This window comes from Bombyx mandarina, chromosome 24 (assembly GCF_030267445.1).
Source record: "Bombyx mandarina strain Sakado chromosome 24, ASM3026744v2".
NCBI lineage: Eukaryota > Metazoa > Arthropoda > Insecta > Lepidoptera > Bombycidae > Bombyx > Bombyx mandarina.
The window spans coordinates 4,448,234-4,471,977 of record NC_143230.1 but is presented as its reverse complement, the minus strand read 5'-3'; the positions used below and the strand labels follow the sequence as shown (position 1 = coordinate 4,471,977).

At 37.8% G+C, this 23,744-nt stretch overlaps 1 protein-coding gene across 2 annotated transcripts in view; it reads right to left on the bottom strand.

The window, feature by feature from the left end:
* rst (irregular chiasm C-roughest) overlaps window positions 1–23,744 on the bottom strand; it is a 103,503-nt gene that overhangs the window by 14,748 nt on the left and 65,011 nt on the right. For both annotated transcript variants that reach the window (XM_089738247.1, XM_028179372.2), the window contains 9 exons: window positions 23,255–23,346; window positions 20,319–20,427; window positions 7,405–7,486; window positions 6,966–7,051; window positions 5,756–5,858; window positions 4,993–5,126; window positions 3,677–3,800; window positions 1,075–1,220; window positions 374–527 (listed from right to left, as the gene is read on the bottom strand). In XM_089738247.1, the coding sequence (XP_089594373.1) occupies window positions 374–527; window positions 1,075–1,220; window positions 3,677–3,800; window positions 4,993–5,126; window positions 5,756–5,858; window positions 6,966–7,051; window positions 7,405–7,486; window positions 20,319–20,427; window positions 23,255–23,346 (1,030 nt within the window). The remainder of the gene's footprint in view (window positions 1–373; window positions 528–1,074; window positions 1,221–3,676; window positions 3,801–4,992; window positions 5,127–5,755; window positions 5,859–6,965; window positions 7,052–7,404; window positions 7,487–20,318; window positions 20,428–23,254; window positions 23,347–23,744) is intronic.

The window sequence follows — 23,744 nt, the reverse complement described above, 5'->3', positions numbered from 1 at the left end:
AAAGCGAAGCCAGGGCGAGTCGCTAGTCTATCTATATATATAAAAATGAATTGCCGTTCGTTAGTCTCGCTAAAACTCGAGAACTGCTTGACCGATTTGGCTAATTTTTGACTTGAATTATTTGGGGAAGTCTAGAGAAGGTTTAAAAGGTAGATAAATATAAAAATGCTCGGAATTAAATAAATAAAAACAATTTTGTTTTTCCTTTCATGTATCCCCCGTCGGACGGATTCCTTTTGTTTGTTTTAAGTTTATTTTCTACCAAAGTTTAGGTCTTTAATTATCGATTGAGGTACTACGAAGTATGCCGGGTCAGCTAGTATACAATAAAACCCTTTAAGTTTTAGCAGATTATCATCATAATATTACTTACCTTTAGCAGTCACGGTAATCTCCAAATAGTCATTGCCATAGTCATTAGACACGTTACATTTGTACACACCGAAGTGCTTGTATTGGCTCTCTCGAATTATTAGCGTTGAGTTAACTATACCTCCTGACTGTAGATCTTCGAGGAATGCGTAGTCCTAAACAAAATACAAAATGTAATTCCATTGCACGATGCAGAGCTGCGAAGTGTAGCAGGTATTGGCGTGGATGAGGGTTATTTGCATATATTTCTTGTGGGAAACATTTCAATACTATGATACAAGTTCTGGAATGTTCTTTTCGAAATTGGCCCAATATCGTTGGCCGAAACATGTCCATCATTGACTTACATTTAATTACTTGTTCTTGCCATTCTTTGATAGTTGAATGTATACTTAGGTATATTCTTTTTATCTATACTTAATATTATAAAGAGGAAAGATTGTTTGTTTGTATTGAACAGGCTCCATAACTACTGAACCGATTTAAAAAAAATCTTTCACTGTTGGAAAGCTACGCTATCCCCGGGTTACATAGGCTATCTTTATTATATTTAAAAAAAAAATAGAGATCCTTACTGAAACTCCAATAATGTAACAAAATTCTTTACATCGCGTGCACTACTTCCCAAGCGAAGCCGGGGCGGGCCGCTAGTTGTTAATAATGAAGTATTTCAGCTACATCCGTCCATTACATGTGTCTTACCTGATCGTGCAACGTATCTATTTCTCTTCCGTTAAAAGTCCAGATAATACTGTCTATCCTCGGCACGGCGAAGGCTGCACACTCAATATTCACTGTATCCCCCTGGGTACCGAATTGTGTCTGATTCGATATTATCTTCGGAGGACCTGTGACAAACGTTCGCTTTAAGTATATTTTACTTCGTACGACTTTCTATTACGAGTGGATATTTTCTTCACAACACATCAGTGGAGCGATTGCACTACTGACACAAAACTTTGATATGGCTTTGACTTATCTAATAGAACTATGAGTGACAATTTTCCATCAAGCTTATCGCAAGGTCGTGTGCCATAATAAACATATAAAACACCTCTAGATGTTAAAATATCAATACAATAGGATATTAGCTTTAAGCTTTCCTTTTAACTTTAAAACCAACTATGTGTAGGTCTATCAGATTCAAGTGTGGTAAAATTATTTGTTTGTCACTTCTCACAGACTCTTATTGAATCGTAATTTCAAAAGCCTTGAGCCGTAATTGTCTTAGGCTATATTTTATGTCTTATTATTACATGGTCTATTATATCGGCTTAAGAACAGTACGAAGCAACTTTTGTGGAGTAAGGTATACTTTAAAAGCCAATTATTAGCTAAGGGACGGATCGATGTCAAAACGACATATTCCCGGTCTCCCGTGTTCCGTTTTTCTCTTGTATTTTTTTACGCACTTGTAAACAAAATTGTAATCTTTCTAAGAAATGAAAATAAAATGATTCACGGTAATTAGAAAAAAAAACAACATGCAAAGTTCCATTCGTGGGTTCTTTTGAGGATGATACCTTTTTTTTTGAAACAGTTGATGGTGATGACATGATTTGAAAAAATATAGTAGGATGACATTTAAGTTAAAATAAATTTGCTAAATTTGAATTTGAATGACGACGTAGTTATCTATTAAGCCAATTGAAAATATGATATGAAAAATAATCAAAATATTATGCTTTGTAGATAATATACAAACGCAGCTTTGACTAAAGCACAAAAATAATTTTTTTTTTTGGTCGCGATGAATATAAAATTCCTTGAATTAAGTTTTCGTAATTGTCATTTTATTAAAAGCTTCAACCGATAGCTGTTTACGATCTCGTGTGAAACAGCAGTTTTTCAAATGAAGCAAATTAAATGTTTCATAGAATGGGAAATTTCTAGGTAGGTAATGATACATTATTTTAAAAAGCTACTTTGTATATCTTCAAACGAGTGGGTGTTTAGTAGAAAATTAAGGAGTAGAAAATTCTTTGAAATTCGTCGCAAATGATTCCACTGTTTGTCTTTAAGTAACTGACTATTTAGATACGGAATAAAAGAAAAGAAAAAATCGATTGAAAATAGTTTTCTAAAAAGTTTCATTGCTATTTTCACCGTTAGGTTTTTTTTTATGGCTCAGATGGGTGGACGAGCTCACAGCCCACCTGGTGTTAAGTGGTTACTGGAGCCCATAGACATCTACAACGTAAATGCGCCACCCACCTCGAGATATAAGTTCTAAGGTCTCAGTATAGTTACAACGGCTGCCCCACCCTTCGAACCGAAACGCATTACTGCTTCACGGCGGAAATAGGCGGGGTGGTGGTACCTACCCGTGCGGACTCCCAAGAGGTCCTACCACTAGTGATTACGCAAATTATAATTTTGCGGGTTTGATTTTTATTACACGATGTTATTCCTTCACCGTGGAAGTCAATCGTGAACATTAAAATTTGTTGAGTACGTATTTCATTAGAAAAATTGGTACCCGCCTGCGGGATTCGAACACCGGTGCATCGCTACATACGAATGCACCGGACGTCTTATCCTTTAGGCCACGACGACTTCATTGATCTTGATTGATCTTTGCATTATGTAAATATGGTAAGTCTCAAATCTAGAGGCAAATTCTAGTTTCACTTAAATCAAAACCACCTATGCTCACGAACTATGAACAATAAGCTTATTGTAATAAAAATCTAAGTCATATAATTTGAGAAAATTTATAATTTTTACTTTTAAGATTCGCGAAAACTGGATATTATGATCATGACAAAATGTTAGTTATTGATGCATAGATTAATTATGTTCATATACAATTATTTTGTCTATTTCTGTCGCTTATTATGTTCGTTAAATTAACGGCATGAATTTTAGTCGAAAAATTTAGATTTTTACATTATATCGTAGCTACATTAGTGATTTGTGTGCATGCACTATAGAATAAAAATAAAGGCGTGTAACAACACATTTATTAAATAAAAAAAACTAGTAATATTTCCACAGCATCTTTTGATTTTCGTGGTGACGTGCGTTATCATGTTTGCGAGTTCTTATGACCTAGTGGCGTGGTAGCTATACTGAGACCTTAGAACTCATATCTCAAGGTGGGCGGTGGCATTTACGTTGTAGGTGTCTATGGGCGCCAGTAACCACTTAACACCAGGTGGGCTGTGAGCTCGTCCATCCATCTAAGCAATAAGAAATAAATAAAAATTAATAACAATAATACATATATCCGTCGTTATTAATAATTACAATAAACGTGTAGGATGTGTGGTCGCCCTACATATATCGAAACAGAAATAGTTACCTTTAATGAATACCGACGCCTCTGCTTCTATTTCAGGGAATCCATCCACGCTGGCTTTACAAAGATACCTCCCTGATGTGTGGGTATCCACTGTGAGAGTTAAATTAGGGGTGCGTCCTACGCGCTGTTAAGAAAATAATTTATTATAAATAACGACTATTACTTGTTTTTATAATAACTATTATAAATGGGATCAAATTATTATTATCGAGCGCTATGACATGTCCTTCTTCAAACGAGGCTTGTGGAGAGTACTTAATGGTAGGCAGGGGCTTGGTTCTGTCCCTGGCATTGCTGAAGTCCATGGGCGACAGTAACCACTCACCATCGGGTGGACCATATTCTCATTCAGCTACAAGGGCAATAAAAAAATTTATACACGATCATCCAGCCCCGATTTATGATGCCCTGTATTATGGGTACCAGAGACTGATAAACATACTATAAATATGTTTAAATATATACATATACATATATGTTTATATATATATATAGTTAATAAACAACCAGACAAAGAGATAAAAAACCTGTTCATCACACGAATGTTTGCCAGATGTGGGAATCAAACCCACGACCCTTGGCGCAGCAGTCAGGGCCGATAACTACTGGACCACACAGTCAATCCACCGCCATGTCTCGTTTGTTATAAATTGCGTATTTACCACACAAAATGGTAAACAGTATCAACAGTAATAAAATACGAAAAATTCTACCATCCCCTAAACACCGTATTCCAAGTAAGCCTTTTTAACACCATTACAGGACAAAAGGGGTGTCTAAAAGCTCCGATAAGCGTCTAATTACGAGCTTTCAATAGCTCATTCTACTTCGCCCCGAATTGAATTCTAATACAGGTCACGTTGGATCGATAACCCCTATAAATTAAACTTAAAGTCGGCTCCAAATTGAAAGCTACAATTTTGGAGTTGACGACACCTTCAGATGACCTGTAAGCCATGTTAGAATAATATGTTTAGAAATTTTATGATAAACAAGAGCGCCTTTGTTCAAGAGTCCTTTGTTTTCAAGCTTGAATAACTTAGCTTAGTACATTATTTATTTATACTTTATGCACAAAACAAAACTTGTACACAGGCGGACTTAATGCCATGGGCATTATCTTCCAGTCGACCATAGGGTGGTGCAGAGATATTTTAATTAGTCTAGTAATTAATAGTAAAATCACTTCAATGGTTGGATGGAAACTAAATGCTGATCCCTGATCACTGTGATAAATAGTTATATATGAAGAATGTGTCACAAGCTCTCGCCTTAAGAATTGGATTAGCGGAGGTCTTAAATTAGTACAAACTTACAATAGTCTGGTCTTCTTCATGATGAAGCCATCGTATCTCTGGATTCGGGTAGCTATCCACATCGCAACTCAAGGTTACGCTAGTACCAACTTCGGCTTCGACGTCCTTGGGGAGATGGCGAAAGGATGGCGCATCTGTGAAAAATCGAAGTTATATTAATTAGCTCTGAAAAAAACTTATGTTTTTTATATAATTTAAAAATATAATTGGTTTTTTGTCAATTGCTTTTAAGTAGAAGTTATAGGGTGTCCATCTAGTGTCAAATGGCTACTGGAGCCAATAGACATTAATAGCATCATAGACACCCACCTTCAGACATGAGTTCATAGTAGGTACCATGGCAGGCCCATTCATCAAATTATTTTCACTTAAAACATCTAATTATTTACTAAACCTATGTGAATGATTGAAACAGCCTACTAAATAAATATCGAAAGCAATAATGGCTTCTCATTATCAAATGATTAGAAACCAGTACATATTAGGTTTGCGTTCTTAATGTGTTCGAGAAAAAACTGTTGATACTTTAAATATACATTTATGGTAGGGACGAATTATCGAGTTCCAATGGTAACGTAACACAAAAACGATTTAGAAAGAGGGTAAACAGATTTTTCTGCTCCTAACATTTTCGGGTCTACCTATGATTAGGGCGATTTCAACTACGAAAATCGTGGTAAGAGTCCGTTAAGTAGCAGTGCTTGTAGTAACTTGACTAAGCTCTCCGTAAGTCGAGTGATTCGAGTTAGACAAATACACTTACAAGTAATCTCCAAGGTCTCCTCTTCCTCAGTCTTTCCGACGTCGTTGTAAACAACGCATTTCACTATTGCGTCGTGGTACTTTCTTGATATGTTGTAGATTTTCTGAAATAAAAATCTCAGTTTAGCGCAGTATTTACTGTTTCGGTAATTTGGCGTTCATTAGGAAGTTGTTAAAGACGGTATGCTGTTTGAAAAGATGGCGGGAGGGCGTCGAACAGGACACCAAGAATTTAGGTCTTTTAAGTTGGGGAAGGAAAGCCACTGGACCAGGCTTAGACACACCTGCGACCATTCCGTCTCAGAGGATGATGATGATATGGTTTGACCAAGCTCGCGGTCGATTGTTCATTGGTTATTGGAACTTCTAGACCCTGAATGCCTAACACGAGATATGGGTTCGACTTATATAATCACTTATCCACAAGTTCACCGGAACGCATGACGGGTGCGACAGAAATGGTCAAGATGACATATCAACTGTCAATATCAAACGTGTCACGCGTCACCAGTTTATAGGGAACGGCAGAAATAAGATTTTTCCCCGAGCAGGTGCTCGCTTGGTAAAGCGACGATCCCAATGTTGTTCGAAATTTGAATATTTATGCGAGATTATCTTATAAATGACGTTACGGAATTCAGGTATTTGCGGAATTTCTTCTCATCTATGATAACGCTACACTATCATCTACAACTAGTACTCTACACTATAATTCTAACAATAATATTTTAATAGCTTTCGACTTCACACATTATGATGTATAGATTAGATGCCTAATAGTATTAAATTTCATAAATTTAGTCTGTATTTCATTATCATCATCATCATCATCATCAGCCCACGTAAGTTCACTGCTGGACACAAATTTCATTTCATTTACCTTATTATATTTCTCAGTGTCACATCTCAAAGCTTGCACGACTGAGTTAAACGTTACGTTACTATGTTAAAATAGTTTGGGAAGTTAAATTTGGAGTTTGATTACGACGACTCTCTTCTGAAACTGTGGAACTGTTAACCGCACGATCTTCAGGATATTGGAAAAATGTAAAGTGCACGCGAAGCCAAACCTTAAAGTAGTTTGCAAAGTTGTTCAAACTAAATTTATTTCAATTTATAAATTTCTATGCACAATTTCACAGTCAGAACCAGCTGAATAATATTCTAAAACCGTGAATCTATTTCGATTCGGATACTTCAAAAGCACTCACCAATTCAGTAGTGTTTCCATTTATAGATTCCTCATTTATATACCATTTGTAAGTTAGATTCGTTGGATTGGCGTCTGCTTTGCAGCCTGTCGAAATAAGCTCAGATATATTTAGATGTAAAGCTTGGAGATTTTTACTTTGAGTAATTTGGATATTCAATTTATTGCTTACAGCGTACGAGATAAAAAAAATAAACACTCGTAGCCATCTCTAACACCTTAATTCCGATATTGCAGCCACGTTAGTCTAATAATTGAAATAGACAGTAAAATTCTTAGCATTCCATTACCTTACTGATCGATCCAGATTCGGACTTGCTTCAAGCGTAGACAAAAAGATAAAACTTGGCTGCTACGGCATTGACTCGAGTCTATTAACTTTATAATTATTCTATTCTTATTTATAATTATTTAATGTGTATTAAGCAATATTAACTTACCTATTGTTACATCATCCCCTTCGGGAATTCTCCCATTGACTCTTGATTTTATGTAAATCTTCACTTTAGGAGCGTATTTCACCTGAGAACAACAAAACCCGATCATTTCGTGTACAAATTTTAATTGAACCAACTCCGAAATTCAATTAACAATTGAATTAATTCAATGTTTTACAAACAATCGCTGAATTTTCAATCTATTTATATCGTTGAGTCTCCCTATTGTCCCAGCAACGTTTTAAAGTACCATGAGTATTACAAACTTTTATTCTCACCTGGTGGCTTTCGACTTTTTATAGATAACTAGCTATACCCGTCCGTTTCGCTGGGCATTTAAAATTAACATTATTATATCTCACCCCCACAAATATTCTCATCATTAACGCCCCCGCAACTGGTGTAGGGAGTCCAACACTCATATAAATATTAGCCTATCTATTAAGATATGTATTTTGTACGTGGATACCAAGTTTCAAGTCAATCGGATGCATGGTTCAGTAGTAATAACGGAGCATCCGTAAAAACCACTGTAGATTAATATATTAGTATAGATAATATGTTGTGATATCCCGATATGTTGATAAATCCAGATTAAGGTATTATAAGGACTACGGTATGTATGTACGTCTCTATCCATCTTAAATTTGTCTATAATGAATGGCAGGTTTGGATTTATTAAATTAGTTATAGCAGTGGGCAGTGACTCAGGACACTTTTACAAATACACTAAGGAAATCATAAATTACATCTCAATTATAAGCAGAAACCCAAAATGCGAATAATTATCAACGCTATAAAATGGAAATGAACCCAGTTTCACTTAATTAACAAAGTACTGCATAGGGGAATTACGGATAAGGTAATTAGATAAAATATGAGAGGATTTTATTAAGTTACTAGCTGAACCGGCAGACTTCGTAGTGCCTCAATCGATAAATAAAAGATCTAAACGTTTGTATAAAATAAACTTAAAACAAAAATAATCCGTCCGACGGAGGACACATCAAAGGAAGAACAAAATTGTATTTTTTATTTAATTCCGAGCATTTTCATATTTATCTACCTTTTAAACCTTCTCTGGACTTCCACAAGTAATTCAAGACCAAAATTAGCCAAATCAGTCCAGCCGTTCCCGAGTTTCAGCGAGACTAACGCACAGCAATTCATTTATATATATATAGATAGAAGATGGTTACATTATTTTGGTTCAATTCTATGGCTAAGTACCAAATAAACACCAAGATGACTTATATTCAAACGAGCACCATAACTTATATAAAAAAAAACGATCGTACAAGTCTAGCCATAAAAATAACACATAACTGCCTCAGGGGGGGAAACGAAAAAAACGCAATAAATAAAAACAGGAAATGGTGAGCAGTATACCAACGGAATAATGAATGGGATAGTTTCATTTTATTTATTTATGCTTTTACATCGGTATGTACGTTTTTAATGGTCTCAAGTGTTTGGGGAAATTTTATGGGGTCGCTCGTAAACTCGTGTTTTGCGTATTTTGGATAGCAAGAGCCAATGGTGATATACTAGTGGTTTTACGCTTATCATAATCAAGAATAAGATGTGGGATATTCCTTTCATAAGCGTACATAATTGAAATATTTTTAGTACTAATCTCGAACCGATAATCATCTGTTCAAGAAACGCAAACCGTATTATTGCATTGCCATTACAATATAATTTTAGAACATTCATAAACGAAATAAAATTTTGCTGGTAGTAGGACCTCTTATGAGTCCACGTGGGTAGGTACCACCGCCCCGCCTATTTCTGCCGTGAAGCAGTAATGCGTTTCGGTCTGAAGGGTAGGGCAGCCGTTGTAACTATACTGAGATCTTAGAACTTATATATCAAGGTGGGTGGCGCATTAACGCTGTAGATGTCTATGGGTTCCAGTAACCACTTAGCACCAGGTGGGCTGTGAGCTCGTCCATCCCTCCAAGCAATAAAAAAGAATGAAGAAATTAAATACGTATAAAAAAGACATCTTATTAACTCAAAGAGTTTCTTAAAATCATACGGTATATTTTGACGATTTGTCAAAGCATACATAGATTCAAAGTTAAAGCATACAATAGACAAGCCACGAATCCAAAACGAACATTCACCGATCCACACGACCACAGAAATATGGTCACTTATTAAGTTCACGAATAGCAAGTGTCCCAATACTATAGCGATATCGTTGGCCATCTGATCATAAAAAGTAATTGGGTTGGTCGTAAAAAGGGTTTTTATTTTATGACCGAAAGAAAAAAATACATGATAAACAAACTGCTCTCGTCATAACGGCGCAGATGTATAGTCACTAGATATGGTTTTTTGGTGGCTCGGAGGGCTTTCTAGTTTCGCTAGAGCAGGTGCGCGGACTCGAAGGCTCTGTCGCTAAGAGGAAAGATTGCGTATAATAAATATAAATATTTACTAACAATCACGCCACGTTAACTGGTCCCGTGGTAAGTTCGTAAAGAGCTTGTGTTACAGGTACCAGATAACGGAAATAAATGTAAGATTTTTATTATACACATACACATATTTAATATACATAACCCTGGAAAAGACATTTTATATTTATCATACAAATATCTTCCCTTGACGGGATTCGAACCCGCGACCCCCTTGCGTAGTGCCCATGTCACTTACCACTACACCAGACGGCCGTTATAACTACCTGAATCTGCTACCGATACATCAATCCGTTGAGGAAATTCGGCGAGGCGATATGCGAAATCTAATTTTATTTAAGTGCTTTCAAAAACATTTTTTTTTTTTTTTTATTGCCTTTGTAGGCAGACGAGCATACGGCCCACCTGATGGTGAGCGGTTACCGTCGCCCATGGACTTCAGCGATGCCAAGGGCAGAACCAAGCCGCTGCCTACCAAACTGTCAACTGACACATAACATAGAGCGAAATCATTTAGTAAACACATAATTATCTACCAAGAATTTAGTACCCTAAGTACGTGAAAAAGCACGTCACAGCTTTTCTCGGCTCCGATAATTTTCTACGATTCCAGATATTCTCATTTTCTCCGGACAAACAATAACACTAAACAATAAACGTCGCGCCATAACAAAATACGGGGCGAGTATATTAATATTAATGCCGCATCTAGAAGCTCTGAGTTCGTTGACGGAATAGTAATTTCCTTTAACCGAGACTCTTTGTAGGACAATAATTTTTATAACGGAAGATCGAACGTTGAGTATTTATTTATGTTTTTATTGGATTTTTGGACCAATTGTTGGCAGTGGTTGGTCCATCACTGATATGATGTCTTATCTTATGTCGGAAGTGTTTTTAAAGAGGACGTTAAAGTTTGTTTGAATTATCATTTTTATTACTGAGAATCTGCTATATCCCATATTGACTAAGGCTGGCCCGAATTTATGCAATCTTTAATAACAGCAGTATGTTAATTAGTGCGTACAGGAATCCTTCTAAAGCTCAATTCATTATTAGACATGTCATTTGTAGAGAGTAGTATCTTTACGTATTTGCTAACCTAATTTTTACCTTAATTCCCAACTTGTGTACTGATGAGATCAGAGGATCTTGAGAGTCTGGGCGAATGATCCACCGGACATTTCGGCTCTCAAAGATATTTTGTGTGCCATTAAAAACTAAATATGCTTTTTCATTGCTTAGATGGGTGGACGAGCTCACGGCCCACCTGGTGTTAAATGGTTACCGGAGCCCATAGGCATATACAAGGTAAATGCCGCCACTCACCTCGAGATATGAGTTCTAAGGTGGCAGCTTTTACGGTACTATTTAAAGTACTAATTTTACCATCACAAATTTAGTTCCACGAAACTATGTTGTAATGAAACGTCGACCTCCACTTAATACCTGAAAATGAGTGGCGTCCGTTTCTATTTGCTCTAGTTACGAAAGCGCAACAGAGCAGTGAGCTGGTCTGAGAATATTGGAAAACAAAAATATCTGGTTAGCAAATACCTTTTTAAAGTATCGCAGGCTTTTTGATCAGCGTAGCTAGATTGCAGTTTAGTCGTTGAATGACTAGCTTTTACCCGTGACTTCGTCACCGGCATACCGTTAAATTCTACCTGCGACTTCATTTACGTAGAAAGAAAAAAAGATGTGTGGCACTCGGGGACTGCCGCGGTAAAGCTATTGCAAAGCATTTTTTATCAACTTATGCAATTACAATTAGACAATAATAATTTAATATTGAAACAATAATAAAAATAAGATCACCAATGTGTTGAACACGAGCTACATAGTAGGCGTAGGGGGGGTGTCCGGTTATTTTCGTTACGAAATTTCTTGATTCAGTTCCGCGATAGAAGCTATGCAATAGCTTAAGAAAACCCCGATATTGAAACATTCCTTATTGATGCGTTTGTATTGGTCTTAGCGTGATGTTATATAGCCTTTCTCAATAAATGGGCTATCTCAAACTGAAAGAATTTTTCAAATCGGACTAGTAGTTCCTGAGATTAGCGCGTTCAAACAAACAAACAAACTCTTTAGCTTTATAATATTAGTACAGTTAGCTAATTTTAATCTTACCCAATGGTTATTAGTCTTCTACTAATTGAGCTTTTATTCTACCTAAAGCTACCTCATTCCAGAATCGCGATGAATCATACCTCTCTCCTTTCCGAATATTCGAATATTTATATTAACCATGTATTTGTGGACCGAACAGCGAATATTTATATTTGGCTTACATTACGGGCTCACACGGGAAATAGTAGGTCAGCCAGTTTGTACCGGAAAACGTTTAGGTAAATCATGATATTTGCGTTATGTGTATAAGTGTCGTACGTGAAACTAGTTTAAGTGGCCTGGGTACGAACTTTTATAATAACTATGCTCTAGTTACAACCTGAAGTTTTCTTTGAATTAATGAAATCAGTTAAAAAGAGTTTCTATGAATAATTAAAAAAATCTGGTGATCTTGTGAGCCCACATTGGTAGGTACTACCACTCCGCTTATTTCTGTCGCAAAGCAAGAGCGTGTGTCGGTTTGATAGGTGGGGCAGCCGTTGCACTGTATAACTGAGACTCAGAACTCATGCTTTTTTATGTTTGAAGGATTAGGTACTGTGCTTTTCCAGTTTCAACAGGACTTGCTAACAGCTGCCCGAGCGCCTCCGAAGGAGACATAACAGCTCAAGAACAGCTGCTTCGCGAATGAATCTACTACCGGATCTGAACCGCGACACGCTGAGAAGATTTACTAGTGATAGGACGTCTTGTGAGTCCGCGCGGGTAGGTACCACCACCCTGCCTATTTCTGCTATGAAGCAGTAATGCGTTTCGGTTTGTGGGTGGGGCAGACGTTGTAACTATACTACATACACCCATTTAAGAATTAAAAAAAAAATCTAGCGGGAAACTCATGTTTTAAGGTGACAATTACGTTGTTGATCAGTCAGTTGACTTCAATAACCACTTAACACTAGTTTTCCTACGCGTTGTCCTGCCCTACCTAACTAATAAACAAAAATAACTTTTTTTCAGTCTCTTTTATTAACAATGGCTGGAAATCCATTTTCAAAATTTTCAGAGATAGCTAAGTCAATAAATAATGTTACTCTTTCCTTTATATGAAACTTTAGTGCCACGCCACGTGGAGAGTAGGGTTCTCCCCAAGAAACGAGATTCGAATAAATAATAAGGGTAGTACGCAATAGATTTAGCGGGTTTGTGGATCGGTAATTAGGTAAAGAAATCTCGAGTCTCCCCCATTGTTCGTGTTTTGTTTGAGTTTTGTTTTATCAAGTCGTAGATTGTTTGATAATGTAACCATGACTTTGTTTTTTAGATAATCCGTTTAATTAACAATTTTGTTTCGATGAGATGCCAATTTGTTTATCTAGGATGTTTTCGATGGAGCGAAAATCTTTTAAATTACTCGTTTGGCAAAAATCTATCCCTAGTTGGACAAACTGATCGAAGTTTTGAATGGCATACTTATTACCCGTCTATTTCTGCCGTGAAGCAGTAATGCGTTTCGGTTTGAAGGGTGGGGCAGCCGTTGTGACTTTACTGAGACCTTAAAACTATATCTCAAGGTGTGTGGCGTATTTACGTTGTAGATATCTATGGGCTCCAGTAACCACTTAACACCAGGTGAGCTGTGAGCTCGTCCACACATATAAGCAATAAAAAAAAACTTAAGTTAACTAGATTCTATCCACAATAAATTCTACAAATACAGGCAACCCTCCTATAAAACAGTAGATACGTTCCTACAGAGTCCTGTGTTATGTGAAACTATGTTATATGAAACTCAAAGTGAGTACAATAAATAATGTCGGGAAGAGTTGATTATTGAAAACACGAATAAAACAACATTTTCTGAAAATAAATCGTAGCTAGATCGATTTATCGCCCCCGAAATCCCCTGTAAATTCTATGAAAATCGTTGGAGCCGTTTCCGAGATTCGGATTATATATATATACAAGAATTGCTCGTTTACAGCTATAAGATAAAATAGAAGATTTTTTAGTTGGATTTTCTATAAAAGCGTATTTTTTTTTGTTATTTTAAACATTTTTTTATTTTTTCGTTGAATTTCAATTCCATACAACCAGACATACGTCTGAAGCCAATAAAAGCGTATTAAAAAGGAGAATTATTTTTCTAAATGAAACATCACAGCTATGTATGTATGTGTTTCCTTACCTGCATCAAAAAATAAGCAGTAAAATTTCGGTTATACCCGTATATTTCTGTTCATAGTGCATAATGTAATTTTCTAAATGATTGTAAACAAAAATCTTGTTATCGTGTTGTAGAAATACCGTGTTGTAAGAAGGATTTTGGCGATTTTTTTTCTTTTCTAGTTAGAGTGGAACCGTGTTATAGAAAGGTTACGTGCACCGAAAAAACGCAACTTCAAAAAAGTTAATTTCAGACTGAAGTCGAAGGATGTAATACGTTTAAAAATATTTTTTATCTATCTATACTAATATTAATATATTATTATTATAAATCTACAGTGATTTTTTCGGATGTTCCGTTATAACTACTGAACCATGCATCCGATTGACTTGAAATTTGGTATCCATGTAGAAAATACATGTACTTAATGGATAGGCTAATATTTATATGAGTGTTGGACTCCCTAATAACAATGACAATAAATGATATTGTTAATTTTAAATGCGCAGCGAAGCGGGCGAGTACGGCTAGTAATCTAATATAAGCTAATGATTAAAACGAGCAACAAAAACAAATTCGGCGGAAGCCATCATAGAACACAAGATATTTTACAGATGCCTAAACGGAATTCTTTCAGGTATTTTAAGGACATTTTCAAGATAAGCTTGCATATGTGTAAGCTCCAAACAATAACATTCGGACCGTCAATTTATCGAGCAATTACGCCAGCTCTTTTTTTTCCTACTTTTGCTGATAGCTTTGAGAGGCTATATCAGCTTCACCCTAACGTGTTATTGAGCTCACAGGGCTCAAACCGGAAGTGTATCGAACACTGGCTCTAGCAAGAGTAGTGCTTCGCAGTATCTACCACCGGATTGGAAATGCGACCCTCTCAGAAAATCCGGCGAGAAACTCAGTGGGCTGTGTCTATGGGTTAATTTACTCGTCGAGCCCTTCGTCGCAAGCGATGGGTTCGGCGAGGACGGTGACCGGTGCTTGAGGTACCCAAAAGCACCGTTAATGGATCGGGTGGATCCGTAATGACGTGTTTAGGGTGACGTCGACTGTTTACCATTCGGTCCACAGGATCGGGTATGTCGTCAGCTCGGTGGAATACCTTCCCTTTGTTGTTTACCCCCTAAACAAACAAAAACAATTTTGAATGTAGCGCTCGTGTTAGCTGTAGAACGACCTACATTTAATAATGATGTTAATATTCACATGTTCCATATACATTTATGTATGTATGTAGATTTTTATCAACATTCGCTTACAACAAAAGGACGGCTCCTCATTTCACGCCTGTGAATGCGTATCTATAAAATACTAGAGGTCCCGTAGTAGTCGAAATTCGACTATAATTAATTGGAATTGTAAATTTGTACAGTATTATGATTGTATTTTATACTTCTATAATCACAAATTTCGCCAAGGCTACACTATAAAAAAATATTAATAAAGACAAACAATATTTAATCTATTCTCAATTTGACCACAGACGTCAAGAACAAAAGTTTGACAATAAATAGTATGCATGCGTGTGTGCGTCAAATACATGGTATGTAGTGTGTGTAATGTTTTCGTTATTGATTTAATGTATCTTTTATGTATTATTTTATAAAAATATTAGCATTGTGCACTTCTTCTCTATATTCTCTATAAGTGTGGAAAATTTCATATTCCTCCGTCCGCACAATTTTCGTAAAAAGGGATACAAAGTTTTTGCTTCACGTATTAATATATAGATATACGTCAAAAGTCCAATTATTTAGTGAGTATCCCACTGACAAGCGTGAGCCTTTGCCCCTGGCTGAGCCTTTGCTCGCCCACCTGTCCGGTGAAACTGAAAAGGCCTCCGGGCCACCAGTAATCCTTCAATCATAAAAAAAAACCAGCGTGATTACTTTTTCACAGGAAAAATCTGTCCTAACTTGGAATACAAAAATAAAGGTTGTCTAGACATAAACCTTCACAAAAAAAACCTCCTATTTATTGCTTTATTCGATTAACTTCTCGAAATAGTCTACATATTAATAATTGTTAGCTACAGCAAACATTTATTATATTCATATATTGTTCTCCTTAAAAATAATAGCATTTATAATTTCTAACAAGAATGATCCAGTACATTCTTTTGATCCAAGATCAAAAGCTGCCTTCACTCGCTGAATATTAAGGTATTTCTAGAGCTTAGTAAGTCTGTCTTGGCTTCAAATACAAATTTAATTTAATTAATATATTGATAAGTAAGTAATCAACCAAATCAATAACATTCCGCTCTTGTTTGTGTAACTTTGTTTGTGCAACTAGTTTATAATTTCATTAAAGCTTCACATTAATAAATCATTGTTATAAATAGTTCACAAATTTCAATACGTATTAACTTTACTTACAGACTTATAAAAGGTAACTATACTGAGACCTTAGAACTTATATCTCAAGGTGGGTGGCGCATTTACGTTGTAAATGTCTATGGGCTCCAGTAACCACTCAACACCAGGTGGGCTGTGAGCTCGTCCCCCATCTAAGCAATAATAAAAAAATCTATAATTTAGGAATTTCAGTACCCAAATCTGAACAATTGAATGTTAGGCGCCTTTATCTATATATATATGCACTAGCAGACCCGGCCACGCGTTGCTGTGGCTAAGGTTTTTGTTTCTAAATAACACTTTTTTTTTTTTATGATTGATAGATAACTGATGAAAAGATACTGGTGGCCCGGAGGCCTTTCCAGTTTCACCAAGACATGTGGGCGAGCAAAGGTTCAGCCAGGAGGGGTGGGATTTGCTAACAACTGTCCGAGCGCCTCCGAAGGAGACCTAACAACTCAAGAGCAATTGCTTCGCGAATGAATCTACTACCGGATCGGAATCGCGACCCACTGAGAAGATCCGGCGAGGAACTCAGCGGGTTGATGCATGGTTGCACGTCGACCTCTTTGTCGATTTCGACGAGTACGGTTACCGGGGTTCCTTAGCCTACTCCTAGTGTTAGCGCTGAAGACGTCTAATGCAAAGGTTATTGGATCTGATGGATCCGTAAGGACGTGTCTAGGGCGTCGACGGTGACTGGCTCCTGCATGATCAGGATTCGGGGAGTAGTCAACGGCGGCAACGATAAGGCGATTATCATGACGCATAGCCTTATCGAAGTACCGTTCCGACGCTGACTTCATGTATTTCTGGACTGATTCGAGGCCCAGGTAGTCGTGTAGGTTAAATAACACGTGGCCGGCTATGCTAATACCAAAAATTGACGAAGCAAGAACAATTGGATTTCACTGTATTGCGTTTACTACGAAATACATTTCACTTATACTTTAGCTTCAGCAGCACGTGGTGTTTATGGCATTAAATTGTAGCTTATGTGAAACGTTGGTATTTTTAACACAGCGCCATCTATGGGATATTAATGTCAGACTGTATTACATTTGTCTGTAAAAACTGATTTAAGGCGCCATCTGTTTTAGACTTATGAAACTTACAATTAATAACAACAATCAACATAAGAAATAATTTTATTGTTAATTAATAAATATTGCGACCATTAATCGAAATAAAAACAATCCTATCTTTCAAGTTGGATCAAACTGCACACGGTGTGCCAATTTAATTTTAAATCGGTTAAGTAGTTTAACAGCCTGGCCACGGGACATTCGCCGATACGAATATTCGCGCGGTGCGAACGGCGAAGCGTCTAGCGACTAAAATAAGAGCATAGAAATGTACCTAACAAGCCACGCGCACCGGCGACCGGCGAAGCGACCGGCGGAATGTACCGAGCGAATCGCGCGGGCGACTTACGATGCGGCGGGCGAGCAAAACAAATGCATGAATAAGGACGGCGCAAGCCACGGAGTCGAGCGGTAGTCGCGGCGAATAGTGCAGTGATTAAATGAGTTTAGTTGTTTTCGCCGCGAAAAATGAACGCCGAAATTTTTATATTTTATATTTTTTATTATTATTTTTTTTGTTTGTTTTTAAACTCGTCGTGGCTGAACGGATAATACGTCCGGTGTTGAGCGATGCACCGGTAGTCGAATATCAGGCGGGTACCAATTTTTGTAATGAAATACGTACTCAACAAATTTTAATGTTCACGATTGATTTCCACGGTGAAGGAATAACATCGTGTAATAAAAATGAAACCCTCAAAATTATAATTTGCGTAATTACTGGGGGTAGGACCTCTTGTGAGTCCGCGCGGGTGGGTACCACCACCCTGCCTGTTTCTGCCGTGAAGTAGTAATGCGTTTCGGTTTGAAGGGTGGGGCAGCCATTGTAACTATACTTGAGACCTTAGAACTTATATCTCAAGGTGGGTGGCGCATTTACGTTGTGGATGTCTATGGGCTTCAGTAACCACTTAACACAAGGTGGACTGTGAGCTCATCCACCCATCTAAGCAATAAAAAATATATATAGCTGAAATACTAGCTAGACCAGCTATTTGGAAGTCTAGCCACCCAAAGTATTTCTCGTACTTCTTGTGGAATTCTCCATCTATAGGTATACTCCGATTCTTATTCAAATCATGTACTTCACAATATTTTCCAAATAATAGGTCCTGAACCAAAAAACTGTCGGACGCTGTCGGACTTCCTTACTAGTCGCGGCGGCGAACGTGAGTACCCGTGGCCTGCAAACGGTGCTGCGCGAATGGTCGCCTCGTCCACCGCTTCGCTGTTCGCACCGCCGATCCCCGTGGCCAGGCCGTAAGAGTCCATCGCGGACAAACAACGTGACACGTGATTTATAATATAATATACCTAGTCAGGTCATAAGTATTGTCACACAGTAAAAACTTTTCTTTTAGAATGCTGGCCACAAAAAAGTTTATTGAATTCGAATTTCGAATTGTTCATGAAAATAAAAATGTATACTTTTAGAATTTTACTCATTTTTAAATATGGAGTGGACGCTTAAAGAAGACCGTGTTGCAGTTATTGCGTTGCATCGTTGCGGTTACGCGCCAATTAAAATTTTTTACATACTGAAAAATTTGAATGTACCCAAAAGATTCGTTTATCGTACCATCAAACGATACAATGAAGACTCTAGTGTAGATGACAGGTCAAGAAGTGGTCGCCCTCGGTCTGTTAGTGATAAAAGCTGTGAAGGCGCGAATTCAAAGAAATCCCAAACGTAAGCAGAAACTGTTGGCCCTTCAGATGGGGTTAAGCAGAACCACGGTGAAAAGGGTGTTAAATGAAGACTTAGGGCTTCGGGCATATCGAAGAAAAACAGGACATCGTTTGAATGCTCGTCTAATGGACCTGAGACTGAAGAGATGCCGCGCTTTGTTGAAGCGGTACCCGGGAAAAAAATATCGGGAAATTCTTTTTTCGGATGAAAAAATTTTTACTGTAGAAGAGAGCTAGAACCAACAAAATGATAAGGTGTACGCACACAGTAGTGAAGAAGCGAGCAACCGTATTCCGCGTGTCCAACGAGGTCATTTTCCATCCTCGCTCATGGTATGGTTGGGAGTTTCTTATTGGGGCTTAACAGAGGTACATTTTGGTGAGAAAGGTGTAAAAACGAATGCAGTTATGGGTCAAAATACAGTCCTGACGAACCTTGTGGAACCTGTTTCTCATACCATGTTCAATAACAGGCACTGGGTATTCCAACAAGATTCGGCGCTAGCTCATAGAGCGAAGAGCACACAAGACTGGCTGGCGGCGCGTGAAATCGACTTCATCCGGCACGAAGACTGGCCCTCCTCCAGTCCAGATTTGAATCCGTTAGATTACAAGATATGGCAACACTTGGAGGAAAAGGCGTGCTCAAAGCCTCATCCCAATTCGGAGTCACTCAAGACATCCTTGATTAAGGCAGCCGCCGATATTGACATGGACCTCGTTCGTGCTGCGATAGACGACTGGCCGCGCAGATTGAAGGCCTGTATTCAAAATCACGGAGTCATTTTGAATAAACTTTAGTGTCATCAGAATCTATGTTTTGTTAAGTTCATTTTGGTATATGAATGGTTACATAATGAATAAACTTGTTTCAATTATTTTACATAAACATGTGACCGAATTTATGACCTGACTAGGTATATTATTAAGATTTATAAGAAGTTATGGATACGTAGACAGTTTTGGAAGAGAAAAAAACACTAGAACCTTTCAAGCGTCGATATATATTATTAATATTTATAAAAAGTTAAAGACGTAAAATTAACGTAGACAGTTTTAGAAGAGAAAAGGCACCAGAAAATTCCTATTTGTAAGTAAAAGTACTCACCTCAATTTGTATACTGGCCGCCCTGTACGCCCGGTCCGCTGTGTTCTGAGCTTGACAAATGAAAGTTTGGTTGTGATGTTCCTTCTTGGGCGTCATATTTATAATTGACCTGTGGAAAGTCATAGCTGTAGTTACTATAACAAAACTAGGTATACCTAACGTGAAAATGATGCTTTCGTTTTCATCAGATTTACACGATATATACAATCAAATCGATAATGGTATTAAGCGATAAGGAGCTTATCTAATTTTCTCAGACAAATAATAATATTAATATTTTAAGTCTATGAAGTAAGCTTTTCTTCTCGGTATTCGCAATAATGACCTAATATCAGGTTATCTTCTTTTCCAAACGTTTTTTCCTCGGTGAATTCAACAGGGCTCTACAGTTTTTTTTTTGATGCTTAGGTGGGTGGACGAGCTCACAGCTCACCTGGTGCTAAGTGGTTACTGGAGCCCATAGACATCTACAACGTAAATGCGCCCACCCACCTTGAGATATAAGTTCTAAGGTCTCAGTATAGTTACAACGGCTGTCCCACCCTTCAAACCGAAACGCATTACTGCTTCACGGCAGAAATACGCAGAGCGGTAGTACCTACCCGTGCGGACTCACAAAAGATCCTACTACCAGTAACTACGCAAATTATAATTTTGCGGGTTTGATTTTTATTACACGATGTTATTCCTTCACGGTGGACGTCAATCGTGAACAATTTGTTTAGTACGTTTTTCATTAGAAAAATTGGTACCCGCCTGCGGCATTTGAAAACCGTTGCATCGCTAGATACGAATGCACCGGACATCTTATCCTTTAGGCCACGACACTTCAAAAGTTTGGTTGTATACCTGTTACTGCCAAATTGATTCCCTACTAAATGGATTGATGAGTACATAAGCATCACGACCTGAATTCCACCATCCACTTTACGTCATGAGGTCTAAACCTCAATTCCCATTTCCCATGCCAGCTTACTCGCTTACTTAACAATACATAATACTTCTAACAATAACATACGTAAATGCCATAGATAATCTCAGTGCGCGAGCTTAAAACTCAGATAACGCCACTGCCAGTTCTGCAGTGAATCTCTTAGTCGCGTTGTATGATATCCGCGTAGAAATTAGGTGATGTTATTCTAGGCTACCACAAAGTCAAAACGTATCCAAATAGTGCCGAACAATGGGAACCAAATCAAAGGAATATTTAATAAGAAAATACGGTCAATTTGTATACCACAAATACATGTGGATGGTAACTAAATAACCCGGTTTTTTATATTGGCCTTGTAGGCAGACGAGCATACGGCCCACCTGATAGTGAGTGGTTACCGTCGCCCATGGACTTCAGCAATACCAGGGGCAGAGCCAAGCCGCTGCCTACCGCTTAATACTCTCCACAAGCCTTGCTTGAAGAAGGACATGTCATAGCGCTCGGGAAACACCGTGGGGTAGCTCATTCCAAAGCCGGATGGTAGGTAGCCAAAAAGACCTCCGGAAACGCACTGTGGATGATCCCAGTGGCTCCAGGTAGTATGGATAAACTCTACTCCGGTGGCGGGCGGTGCGATGGTAAAAACGAGATGATGGTATCATATCGAACAATTCCTCAGAGCACTCCCCATGGAACAAAATACAGAGGGAACCGAAGTACCTCCGCAGACCCAGAGGTGGCAAACGATTTCTAATTAATCAGACAAAGTCGTGTAAGGTTTTCTGGATTCAAAACTTCAAGTCATAACTTTTATTATTCCAAAAGAAAATCACTACCTAAGTTTCTAAGGAATTTTCGTTTTCAGCCACTATCAAAACTGCGAGTCATAACTTTTATTATTCAAAAAGAAAATCATTACAGAAATTTCCAAGGAATTTTAATTTTCAGACACCATCTTCGAAATCTTGAACGAAGTTAATTCTCCAGTAATTTCATTTAGAACTTTAACAGGTTCAAGATTTTAGTTTTCATCAATCACATAATTCTGAAGTTTATTACGCTTGTTAATAAATTTTTTACCTAGATAGAGATCTTTTACGAGAGTTTAAACAGCCTTCAAGAACTAGTTGAATATAAAGGAGAATTTATACTCGATTTCTTTTTACTTCGAAACTTGCTACAAATAAAGCTAATATTACATACAGGTCAATTGGTCTGAAATTGACATTTTGAGTCACGTCGAGAATCTGTATTTGTAGCTGATGTAGCTTTGAATATCAAAGCCGCAAAGCTTATTAATGCTTTCACTGCTTAAATGGGTGGACAAATTCACAGTCCAGCAGGTCTTAATTGGTCACCGGAGCCCATAGGCATCAACAACTTTAATGCCGCCGCTTATCTTGAGACATGAGTTCTACGGTCTCAGATTTTACAGTTGAACGGCTGCCCCACCCTTCACGGCAGAAATACGCGGGGTGATGGTACCTACCCCTGCGGACTCTCAAGACATCCTACCACTAGTAAAAATCTAGTGCTCGTTTCCATATTTTTTTCAAGGGAATAGATAATATCGTGGTAGGCATTCCAGCTACTGGATAAAAGATAGCTATTTACCTATATCCATATCGACGCTTGAAAGACAAACGTGACTTAGCGACAATGCGTGAACTTTACAGTAGACTAATTTAAAGTTGAAATATCTGAAAACAATTCTATTTTAACGAATCTAGCTGTTGGATTGAAATGGTTTTAATAGACCTAGAAATATATTTTTTTTGCGCATCGAATATGGCTATTGGCTATCATTTATGTACAAAGCAGTTATCGTCGCTTAGTCACGTTTGCCTTTCAAGCGTCGATATATACATTGTCACTAAGCATTAACTCCAGTTAATATAGATAAACTCTGCTCCATTGAGAGACAATGCGATTTTAAAAATGAGATGACGATATCATCTTAAACAATCCATCATAATAATTAGTTTGATTAAAATTCACTTACCTCGCAGTAAACCTTTGTCCGTCAGACAGGGGCTCCACGGTGTAAGTGACACCTTGAGTCAAAACTCCGGCGTTGCTATCCACCCACGTTATCTAACAAAATAAATTGGAATTATTAAATTACGAATTTGCTAGCGACTAATTAATTACAGACTGATTGTAATGTCTCAAAACTTTGTTTAAAATTAATTGTTTGTTCCTTAACTGTCGATTAGTTAAAACAGAATTATTTTGGTACATGACATTAACAATGACGAGCCGCAACATGAACAAGATGAAAAAAAGGCTATAGTGTAGGGTCCTGGAGCGTGTCGTCACTAGGATCCGACGGTTGGGGCTCGAGGTGGCGCTCGACAAAACCCAGGCCCTGTTGTTTCACGGGCCGGGACGAGCGCCGCCTCTGGGTGCCCACCTCGTGATCGGAGGCGTCCGCGTCGGGGTCGGGGTGACCGGTCTTCGGTACCTCGGCCTCGAACTGGATGGTCGGTGGA